We start from the raw sequence: 12,660 nt of genomic DNA, 5'->3' as shown, positions 1-12,660 counted from the left end.
TGGTTGTTAGGGTGTTACTAGGTGGTTGCTAGGCATTTATAACAGCCAATCAGAGATGTGAGGTGCTACTGCATAATGCAAGGCAATTGCTTTCATGAAACTATATCAACCATATACGGATAAATATTTAATGAAAGTCTATGAAGCTTATAAAAGACAACTTAAGTTCTATTACTAGTCAGTTGTAGGTGGTTTAATGAAAATATATGTGGCCTATATACATCTATATGAGTCTATATATGTTGCTAGGGTATTACTAATCAGTTGCTAGGTGGTTGCTAGGCCTTTATATCAGCCAATCAGAGAGGTGAGACATCAGTTCTAGATCAACTCGTGCTAGTGTCTATTGTAATATCACAGGGTTCAGGCACACAGCTCATTTGCATATCAAATGAGGAATTGAAGAAAGCCGTTCTCAAACAAATGCTCATAAATCAAAAAGTATAAGTACTAAGCACCAAAAGCTGTCAACATTGTGAGAATCAGTATGAAACACTGAATATTTTGATGTATAATATATGTATGTAGGGTAGAAACTGAGAGAGTAATGGCAGTTTAGAAAAACTTCTAAAAATTCTAATTCCAACTGGCACACTCTAGCACAGGGATGGGCAACTCCAGGCCTGGAGGGCCGGTGTATATGCAGGATTTTGCTGCCACAAGTTACCCTGGCTCAATCAGCTAATTAGCCATATGCACTATGACCGATTCACTCGTAAATTAGACCACAATAAACTGCTACAAGACAAGAACATTTATCAGCTGTTTATATCAGTGAATGTGGCTATAAATGACAGATCATGGCTAATGAAATAATTCAGAGCAGAAGTTGGTCTGAAATCCAGAAACAGATATGGCCCGCCTTGCCCTAACGTTCTACCATTCATTTCAATAGCAATAGCACACCATTCCAAAGCAAGCTGAACAGTTTCAAGTTGAACAAAGTTTCTCTGTGAAAGTATGGCTAAGTAGTTCAGTGCTGAAAAACTGAAGAATAAAGAGTAGAGCTAACCACTAATAAAGTTGACGTTCGAATAACAGTAGTATGTTTCTTGTCAGTGTGTCCAATATTAATTTGAAATAGCCAAAATTTGGATACATAACATTAGCTAATGATATTTTTTAAATAAATACAGAGTCAGTAGCCTACCTCCTTCAAAGTGAAGAAATACACTTTACAGCAACTCTTAGCTGACTTATGGTTTCGGAGAAGCTAGATGGTTCTCCTTCACTTTGGAGGAGGAGGTAGGCTACTGACTCCTATAGGCTTGAAGTCTTTTTGCTAAGCTAACGTGTTATGCTAACATGGAAACCCAGCCAGTGAAAAAATGAAATCTAAAAACTCGTCCAAGTCTGGGTAAGTCGAAAATGTTGGTGTATACCTTTAAGGTTGCTGGAAAACAGACCAGCAGCAGCCAGGTAAGATTAGCCACTTGCTCGCTCGCTCAGACACACGCTTGCTCATTTCCTCTTACTCCATTGAAGTACTTATGGATCAAGTGATATTGAAAAAATTCAGACAGGAATGACATCCCTTCAGATATAAACATTTAATCCTCTAGTTAAATGGAGGTGCTTGTTTGCTTATGATTGTGAGAGAGAGAAGGGAGAGCATCAGTTGGAGATTCAGAAGAACCAGGTGAGGAAAGTGAACAGATTGGTGTGTGTATAACCTCTGGCAATCTTCATTGCGATTCTCGCTCTGCGATGTGTCTTTTAATTATGGTTTTAAGGAAGTGGACTCAGGTGCATCAAAGGGGTTTTTATTGGTCCTCCTGATGAAAAAATACAAAACGGTATAGCCTCTTCTCAAATCAAAGATAAATCAAAAGGGGCGGAGTTCAGACAATTACTTTTAGAACATTGTCAAATCATTAAAGAGTAGATGAACAGAATCGTAATTGGATTAGCTACTAGCGTTCTGTCTGCACAAACAATATACTGTGATGTCACAAAGTAGCAGTGAATTAGCAATATGTATTAGCAATATGCTGCTAATACAGTACAATGGTCCGACAAAATGGAAAACATAACTTCAAATATGCCATGAGCAAAAGACAATTCACAATAAATAAAAGCATAACTGATAAAACAATACAAAATGGTATACCCAGTGGACAAACAAGCTGTGAAGCATGGTGGAGGAAGTGTCATGGCTTGAGCTTGTATGGCTACTTCTGGAATCGGCTCACTAATCTTTAATGATGATGTAATTCATGATGGTAGCAGCAGGATGAATTCAGAAGTCTACAAAAACATTACATTACATTAATTCACCAACACCCACCACTTTAGTACAGCTCTCACTTGGTATGCATTTACCAAAAAAAAAAATCCTTACCCTGACTTTTCACCATCATGTCAAGCGTCAATCTTGAGGATAACCTGCAGCTAAATGCAGATATCCTGGAAGACCCCCAGCTATCTCCTCAAGAGGCCACCGCATACCTCCAGAAGCAGCTCTAGGTTGGCAGCCAAACATGTCTTAATCGGCGACTGGCCTTCTCTCCGCCTTATACAGCCACTTCAAGCTCCCCTGGATCTTTCGCACCAAGAACTTTTCCTTTTCTCACAAGAGCATGTTTTATCTTTGCCAGAGATCACATCTTCCCCTACAGCCACTCTGCGGAAAGAAACCACCAAAAGGAAAAACTGTGCCCGGGATTCCAGCACAACAGCACCAGCCTCCAAACACCCTAGGGTCCAACCTGCCACTGAAGCCAGTGAATTCCAGCAACAGCAACTGGCCAGCCACCCGGTATTATCCACTTAGGTCTCCATCCATGGATTGCTTTCGGACACAGACGTTAGGATCCAAGCTCTGGAGTCTCACCGTCATCCTACAGCAACCCTATCCAGGCTACGCGACAAAGCTGAACCATCAGCAGGATTCTCTGGTTACTCCAGCCCCCAACCACTGCCAACGAGGCCTTCCTGCCCAGTTCTGGCCATGGCCACTGGTGTACCTTTCTTTCCACTCCTCATTTGAGAGTGCAGATTCTGGCATGTAATGACATCAACTTAGTCAGAATTCTGATAAATACTGATTCTAACGACAGACGCATTGTAGATGTAGCTTTCTTTGTTCTGCTTAAAGAAAGCGACCATAGACATAAAAAAAATCTAATAATGGCGGAATTCAATGTGGCTTTGGGGTGTACAGATATTATCTGTGAGGCGTACCCTGATAGGCATAAAGAGCTGGACACTTACCTTGCTATATTGTCGGATCTGGCCATCACCTATGGCGGTTCCCTGTTTTACAAATATCACAAGTCCTTCTCTGCTACACTTCAATCCAAACCGGTGTTTTGTGCTTTATTTGATGACTGGTTTAGTTCAAGGGTTCTTAGCAGGTTTAACTTTTCTCCCAAACGTATCACACGTCTGCTCTAACCTTCAGTGGGCAAAGAACCTGAGGTAGTGGACGCGCTAATTAAGGTTACATGATTGGTCCTTTCACTACATCACCTTTCAACACGTTTCGCATAAATCGTATAGGCATCACCACAAGGAAACGCCTCATTGTAGATCTGTCTGCTCCCCATTCAATTGATGATGTTCAAAGCATTAATAACCTAATTCCCTCAGAACATTTCTCACTCTTCTATGCTACAGTAGATCACGCCATTCAATTTATGAAATCAGCAGGGAGTGCTTGGTTAGGTCAATCTGACATCACAGAGCTTTCAAAAGTATGTCAAACGCCATCAGTCACTAAAGGAGAGTTTCTCTCTCTGCTAGGGCATCTGAATTTCGCTATGTGTATTATACCACAAGGCCATTCTTTTATTTCCAGGCTACTTGACCTTTCTAAATCCGCAGAGTCTGCACAAAGTAGTCTTACTAGATGAGGGATGCAGATCAGATTTAAAATGCTGGTCATCTTTGTTAAACAAGTGGAATGGAATTTCCTTTTTCTACAACAACTGCGTAGAAACATCAGTTAAATTTGAATTTTTCACTGATGCAGCCCTCTCGACTGGTTTCGGTGGTATCTTTAAAAACCAATGGTTTTCTGATGTCTGACCAAGAGAATCAGAAGTTCTCAGCATTGCTTGAAATATATCCTATAGTGGTAGCTTCCATTCTTTGGGGAAAACAATGGTCCAGGAAGAAAATCATGATGTTCTGTGGCAATGAATCCACCGTTAACATAATCAATAAAGGTTGCTCTTCAATCGCTTTCATTTACAGATTGATCAGGTGTCTTACATGGTTATGTGTTATGGGGAATTTCACAATCCAGGCAGCACATATTCCTGGCCTAGGCGATAAAATAGCTTGTTTGTTGATTGTTTGTCTTGATTTTAATTTTAGGATTTGAGACTCCTATGCCCAGGTGCTGCCCCAAATGGTCTATCCTGCCCCCTTCAGCCTAGATTAGAGGATAATCTGCAATGCCATGAGAGCAGGTTTGACTCGGCCTGGTTTTTCAGTAGCCATTTTCACAGTGGACCCAAGTACATATAAAGTATGTGTTAAAGTATAGTTTACCGTTTTGTGTCACAGAGATTACAGCCGGCATCTATTAAAGCACTGGTCTTGGGAATTCAGTTTCATATGAGATGCCTGACAAACGGTTACCCTCTACAGTCCCTATTATTCACAGATGGTGTCTGAGAAAGAGTCATTGTCCTGCTGGACAATCTACCTACGACCCGATCTCAGTTTCCTGTCAGAGCCAACCAGATTTTCTGCCAAAATGTCCTCATATTTTCTTTTTATTCATTGTGCCATTGATCTTAACTACTGCCCCTTGGACCACTGGCAGCACAACATCTACAAAACATCAATGACCCACCCCCATACTTCGTAAACGAAGGCATTAATGCATGACAAACAAAAATAACAATCAATTATACATTTTAACGACTACAATTAAAAAACCGACAATTGCCATTATGAACGAATAACGGTAATAACGGTAATTTGGTTATTCTGACCCAAATGATGTATTATGTATAATGCATACTGACTGATTTTGAGCTGCCTCTGTATCCTTTCGACATTGCGATCTCTGTACTGGGCTTGAATGGTATTACATCGGCCCATCAACTCCACAAACTCCCGAGACAGGACACCATGCTGGAGAGGGAAAGAGAGCAAGAATCAATGACATGGCCATTGACAATGGCAAAAATGGTAGAAATGAATTGCGGTTATTGCGGAATCACTTATTACGCCCAGATGGAAAGCTTGTTAGGCTAAAATAATATCCTTTTGCTAACTTGTCAATTCTTGTTTGACTAGCAACTCAACATGATAACCAATTGAAAAACTATGACATGTTGTTTTATATTGCTTACCCTTTTAGGTGTTGCCTGCCGACATGCTCACCAAAGGCCAACTTAGTTAGTAACCACCAAAAAAAGCATTTCATGTATCAATCTGTCACTTTTTAAATTTAACAATAGGATATTATACTGCTGTCAACCACACCCTCATAAAAACTAGCTATATGACCAAAAAAGAAGAACTGAGCAAGTAAATAGAGTGGGGCAAAAAAGTATTTAGTCAGCCACCAATTGTGCAAGTTCTCCCACTTAAAAAGATGAGAGAGGCCTGTAATTGTCATCATAGGTACACTTCAACTATGAGAGACAGAATGGGGGGAAAGAATCCAGGAAATCACATTGTAGGATTTTTAATGAATTAATTGGTAAATTCCTCGGTAAAATAAGTATTTGGTCACCTACAAACAAGCAAGATTTCTGGCTCTCACAGACCTGTAACTTCTTCTTGAAGATGCTCCTCTGTCCTCCACTCGTTACCTGTATTAATGGCACCTGTTTGAACTCGTTATCAGTATAAAAGTCCACAACCAGTCCAACTCCAAACTCCACTATGGCCAAGACCAAAGAGCTGTCAAAGGACACCAGAAACAAAATTGTAGACCTGCACCAGGCTGGGAAGCCTGAATCTGCAATAGGTAAGCAGCTTGGTGTGAAGAAATCAACTGTGGGAGCAATTATTAGAAAATGGAAGACATACAAGACCACTGATAATCTCCCTCGATCTGGGGCTCCATGCAAGATCTCACCCCATGGGGTCAAAATGATCACAAGAGTGAGCAAAAATCCCAGAACCACACGGGGGGACCTAGTGAATGACCTGCAGAGAGCTGGGACCAAAGTAACAAAGGCTACCATCAGTAACACACTACGCCGCCAGGGACTCAAATCCTGCAGTGCCAGACGTGTCCCTCTGCTTAAGCCAGTACATGTCCAGGCCCATCTGAAGTTTGCTAGAGAGCATTTGGATGATCCAGAAGAGGATTGGGAGAATGTCATATGGTCAGATGAAACCAAAATAGAACTTTTTGGTTAAAACTCAACTTGTTGTGTTTGGAGGAGAAAGAATGCTGAGTTGCATCCAAAGAACACCATACCTACTGTGAAGCATGGGGGTGGAAACATCATGCTTTGGGGCTGTTTTTCTGCAAAGGGACCAGGACGACTGATCCGTGTAAAGGAAAGAATGAATGGGGCCATGTATCATGAGATTTTGAGTGAAAACCTCCTTCCATCAGCAAGGGCATTGAAGATGAAACGTGGCTGGGTCTTTCAGCATGACAATGATCCCAAACACACCGCCCGGGCAACGAAGGAGTGGCTTCGTAAGAAGCCTTTCAAGGTCCTGGAGTGGCCTAGCCAGTCTCCAGATCTCAACCCCATAGAAAATCTTTGGAGGGAGTTGAAAGTCTGTGTTGCCCAGTGACAGCCCCAAAACATCACTGCTCTAGAGGAGATCTGCATGGAGGAATGGGCCAAAATACCAGCAACAGTGTGTGAAAACCTTGTGAAGACTTACAGAAAACGTTTGACCTCTGTCATTGCCAACAAAGGGTATATAACAAAGTATTGAGATGAACTTTTGTTATTGACCAAATACTTATTTTCCACCATAATTTGCAAATAAATTCAATGTGATTTTCTGGATTCTTTTTTTTTCTCATTTTGTCTCTCATAGTTGAGGTATACCTATGATGAAAATTACAGGCCTCTCATCTTTTTAAGTGGGAGAACTTGCACAATTGGTGGCTGACTAAATACTTTTTTGCCCCACTGTATCTACATGTTGCTAAAATCAAATCTTTCTTAGCTCCAGAAAACAGTCCTGATAAGAGTTCTGCTGTTATTACAATCTCAAGGGAAGATTAAGAAAACCTTATGATGGTGGATTACACAGCTGGATATTTAGGCAATTCCAGTTCATGTAAATATCCATCTGTACAGTAAAATTAGATAGTAAGGAAAATGCATGTAAACTGTGCAATTTACTCTGAAAAAGTCCCATCAAGGCCAATGGCCAACATAGGAACTGAACCTATAACCTTGGGAGTTGCAATCCCAGTTCCAAAGCTATTGCTCTGTACAGACTATTCCTGCAGACATAATCTTTTAATTAAGATCCTTCAACCTGCATTTGGACTCCCCTTTTCAATGAAAAGCACATATGTATTTAATTGAGCAGTCACTAGTCTTAATTCATTAGTCACATTAGTTTAATGTGTTAGTAGCCATCTCCTGAATTTGTCATGCTTATTCTAAGAGTTCTTTGCCTCGCTCCCAAAAGATTGAAAACCACTGGTGTTGTGCAATAGTGAAGGCGAAATCTGGATGACACATGTATTTTGTGTGTGACCTAATCTTTAAAACCAGTGATACAGGAAGCCATGGGAGGTCACAGCCCAGTTCCTTAAGATTGAGATGTATTTACTTCAAAGTACCACAGAACCAATATGTTTGCAGTGGTTTCTCTGTACCAGTGTGCACAGTCAATAGCAGCTGACTCACTTGCGTTCTCTGCATCCTTATATTTATAGGCACATATTTCCCATCTTCTTCTTCTTTCTTAGGTTCAATACCTGTAAAAATAAAATATGGAAGCCTGTGCTGTTCATTCTCCATCTGTTCTTTTTGATGGACATGGACATCAAGAACAATACAAATCAAAGATAGAGTGCAGTCTACCCTATTTCATTATGTTGATCAAAAACAGCCTCAGCCGGCACATCAACACAAATCAGGTTAAGTCTACAATTTATCCTCAAATTGATAAATGCTGAAAGAGCTTGAGTTGAGAGGTAGCAATCCTAAATGGCAACCTGAAATGAAAATTGGAACAGCGTGTATACACGTGAAACGGCTCTTTCGAGGGAATTTTTGATTCGATTTGACTGACGTTAAATGTTCATGAAGTATTGACTAAATTTAGGAAAAAGTTTATTTTGATTTTAGCTTGTCTTTAATATAATTATCAATTATCTCATCAATCAATAGCATTCTTATTCATTCTTATAATTAACCTTGCATTGTTAAAAAGGAAACAAAAATGAGTCCGTAACAGGTAATACAAAACATGAAAGGTACATAACCAGCTAGAAAGCACGATATCTGGCTTAATATCCTGCATCTTTGGAATGCAGGATGCTTCAAAATCTGAACTTTACACAAATTCACTGGCATTCTGATAAGAATAGGCCAACTATCAGTGCCATAATAAACCCACAATAATAACGCAATAAATCAGTGTTTATTAATAAGTTCACTCTCGCTCTGTCCCTTCCCATTGTCAGCATTCCTGATTTAATTGCACATAAGATACTGGTCACAATACGTTTGTCACAACGTTTGTGTGGTATACTTCAAAGTAAAGGCAGGTTTTGCAGAAGTAGGTGTGTCTGCGCCCCATCTTCTTGCCATTCTCACCCAGACCCCTCTTCCCATTTAAGCAGACTCTGCACTCTGCACTTTATTTACTTACTTACTTAATTTCCCATGCCGCTATGGTGAGTTCACTGAAAAAAAAAAGATCAGTAGGCGACTAATAGCCAGTTTTTAAGCGCAAGCCAAAGGTCGCCCAACACAAATGGTTATAAATAAGTAACCTTATAAATAATTTTAGTAACATTTAGTAGCACTACTAAAAATGCTAATTTAATGTTTATAAGTCACGCCTCTCAAGAGGCACTTTGAGACACATCATGCAGCCTTTGCTGATAAGTAAATGACGTTCAGAAGCGTTCTTAGGCAAACCATGCCACATAATGTTTAATGCTACGGTGTGCAGTTCATGCTATTGAGTTGTGTTACATATTTGCCAGTGTAAAGCAACAGCATATGTGTGTTCTATTTTGTATCATTACTGTCAATTGGGTTACTAACCTTACTTTTCCTCCAGATGGACAACTTTATAAGCACTCCTGAATAAACCTAAACACTCATTTATCAAAGAAAAACTGCGATTTGCGATTTGCTAATTGTGTTCTTTGAAATTGTGATTTTGGTGTGAAATCAATTAATGGTTCAGCCCTAGTATAAATGAGAATTTTGCATGTTGCCAAAGATCTGTGCTGATACCTTGATGGAGAGCAGGCTGATGTCATTAGCACTAAGGCTGATCAATGTAATTTTAGTCTTTTAAGGCTTTCAAGCAAATGCAACATTCCACTTAAAACACATGTTTTTGTGATTAATTTCCTTAGTTTTTAGGTTCAATTAATAGTTGATAGGTCATTGTAAATACGCATTAAAAAATAAAGACCCTTGGCTGAGAACGTACATTAAATAATCTATTCAGCCCACTAGCTAACTTAAGTAAAGTAACTTAAAGGTACAATTTGTCATTTCTGACTTCTCGCTCACTAAAATACATGCATTTGGCTAGAGCTAGAAATGTCTAATGTTAGGCTAAGTTAGATCATGAGCAGAATGTGGTGGCATAGGGTGTTAGCATATAAACTGACAGAGTCTGTATAGAGTATGTAACATTCGAGATATTGTTAAGTTAAACACCATACCATTTAGGTAACTTGGCGAATATAGGCAAATTTATACCTTTTTGGTATAAAATCTCAAGAACTGTTTTTCCCGAACAGACTCCGCATACATATTGAAAATGCTACGCTTTTGTTACGCAGGCTGAAAAATGCCGCTGTAAACGTAACGTCCGTAGCTAAAATAATTTTTTGTCATCACTTCAATAACATGCCCATAGTCGGTTCTTTGAGCTAAATTTATTTTCTTACACATGGATGGGGTAACACATTTTCTCTGCAGTTACGTTGCAAATACTGGTCAGAAACAATTGTACCTGAACTCACTATGTTCGAGAGAGGCAATACAAAACGTAGATAATAGCATTTCTATGTATAAGTACGTCTGTAGAAGTATGCAACGGACAACAGTAATTCAACCAGAGAAATTCTAAGTAAACATTGGACATTCTATCAACGTTCCTCTGAGTCAGCACATTTTTCTAATGAGAAACTATTATGCATTTGGTCCACTGGACCCTTGACTTGAAAAGGACATGGACATTCTTGTCGTATGTGGATTTCCAAAATGCAGAGAAGGCCCCACACTTGTTTTACTACGCAAATACATGTGTTCAAATAAATAGCAGCAGATATTTTTTAATAGCTTTTAGTTCAATATTTCAAATGTAGTGGAAACATTACACATTCAATTCCAAATCAAAGCATTAGCAAATTTCTCAAGTCTGCGTAATTCTTTTACAGGAAGCAAAGAAAAGGAATATTAATCTATTCAAAAAAATGGCAGTGTCAACATTTCTCTTTTCAAACTCTCTTCAAACTGTATAAACTGAAGACATTCTTCAAGATTTAACTTCACTTTAAATTACTGAACTAATATTTAGTTGCATAACCATTGTTTTTGATAAGTGCTGTGCTTCTGCGTTGCATCGAGTCAATCAACTTCTGGCACCTAGAAACTAGGTATTTCAGCCCAGAATTAACAAACTACATTCCACTGTTCCTGTGAATTTTTGGGTTTTGCTTCAGAAACTGCATTTTTAATGTCACCCCACAAGTTTTCAATGGGGTTCAGGTTGGGGGATTGAGCTGGCCACTCCATTAACTCAATCCTTTTTGTCTGGAACCAAGATGTTGCTCGCTTACTCGTGTGTTTGGGGTTATTGTCTTGTTGAAACACCCATTTCAGGAGCATTTCCTCTTCGGCATATGGCTACATAATCTCTTCAAGTATTTTGATGTATTCAAACTGAGCTATGATCCCTGGTATACGAACCCAACACCGTAATATGAAAAACATCCCCATACCATGATTTTTGCACCACCATGCTTCACTGTCTTCAGTGTACTGTGTCTTGAATTCAGTACCCGGGGGGTCGTAGAATTTAACTCTCATCACGCCATTTCTCTTTGGGCCAATCGATGTGTTCCATGGCAAATTTTAACCGATTCTGTACATGCCCTATTTCAACAATGGTGCCTTACGGGGAATAGCCTAGCTTCAATCAACTTTCTTCCCCTTGTTTTAGGTTTTTGTTGCCATTTTAAAGCATTCGAGATCATTTGAGCATCCTATAATTTGCTGCACTTCTTTATACGTTTTCCCCTCTCCAATCAACTTTTTAATCAAATGACGTTGTTCCTCCGAACAATGTTTGGAATGGCCGATTTTACTTAGCAATTCAGAAGGAAATATATTTTAGAACAATGTGTGAAACATTTGCTTCCTTTCTTCCTTAACAAAGGACAATTAATGGCACCTTTTTTTACAGAATGAATGAATTCTCTAATTAAACTTCACACTGCTATTATTTTGAACACGCCCCTTTCAATGAATGAGTCAATTGCTCAGAACAAGCAGCATGCATGTCATGACAGTTGGGTCTGTTGTTTTTCTATTACACTACTACATCTACAAGTAAAGTATTTGCCATGCAGACATATCACTACTACTAATAACAGTGATTCAGCAATTCACCTGTTGTACTGCTATTTTATTGAACACAATAGTACAAGAGATACAAGACACAAGATTCATAATTGTGACTACCCATTTTACAGGTATAAGGGAAATCTTTTTACTCTGATTCACTTGTTTTTGGTTTTTCATTTTTGGATACACATCCACAGACACACACACACACACACACACACACTCTACAATAGCCCTCCCACTGGTTGGGACAGTTGGTCACATAGAGGGTTTGTCAAGTGTTGTTATTCTAGTCAGTGCCTTGAATAGGATATTACAGGAATCACAAATCAAAGGGGTTCACACCGGCAGTGGAGGTCCCAAGGAAGTCTGGGTGCAACATATATTCCTTGTTCGCAATGTTTACTCACTCATTACATTTGTTACTTCTCTGAGCAGGCTACTTGAACCCTCACTCACGATTATCATGTTGTACAGAAGGCTTGTCGAACGCATTCCTCACAAATCTCCCTTCACACATTACTGTAATAAAGCTTTTCAATTGAGAAGTGCCCGTAGTTACTTCGCCGGTTCCAACTTGATTCCACAAGAATATTCCCAGTACGTAAAGCAGAAAGACATTAGAACTGTGCACACTTCAATATGTTCATGTTTTTTTGCTATTTTTTCACCTTCTTTTGTATTACATAATTTATTTATTTTTTACAATACATTTTTTGTATTACCTGCCGTAGATTCCTCATTGTTGTTTCATACCATTTGCTTTTTTGAGAATTTAATGTTGATGAAATTCTCAAAATAACCTGAATAAGTCTGAAGTGTGAATAAGAATGCAATTGATTAATGATATAATTGGTAATTATATTAAAGATTGCTACCTGTGATTGCTCAGTTCAAGTGTATTCAATGATTTATCAATCTGATGAGTTGATGCAGTGATTCTTCT

At 39.1% G+C, this 12,660-nt stretch overlaps 1 protein-coding gene across 5 annotated transcripts in view; it reads right to left on the bottom strand.

Moving 5' to 3' along the window:
• The window catches only part of stx4 (syntaxin 4), a 99,217-nt gene that overhangs the window by 55,526 nt on the left and 31,031 nt on the right, over positions 1-12,660 (bottom strand). For 4 of the 5 annotated variants that reach the window (XR_009708010.1, XR_009708007.1, XR_009708008.1 and 1 more), the window contains exons 5-6: positions 7,800-7,870; positions 4,980-5,088 (exon numbers count right to left, since the gene is read on the bottom strand). The exons of the other annotated variant lie outside the window; for it this stretch is intronic. Coding sequence is in view for 1 of the 4 variants with exons in the window: in XM_061230762.1 (XP_061086746.1) it covers positions 4,980-5,088; positions 7,800-7,870 (180 nt within the window). In the remaining 3 variants the exon portion in view is untranslated. The remainder of the gene's footprint in view (positions 1-4,979; positions 5,089-7,799; positions 7,871-12,660) is intronic. 5 annotated transcript variants of the gene reach the window in all.

Source organism: Conger conger, chromosome 2, assembly GCF_963514075.1.
Source record: "Conger conger chromosome 2, fConCon1.1, whole genome shotgun sequence".
NCBI lineage: Eukaryota > Metazoa > Chordata > Actinopteri > Anguilliformes > Congridae > Conger > Conger conger.
This window is presented reverse-complemented; position numbering and strand designations above follow the sequence as displayed.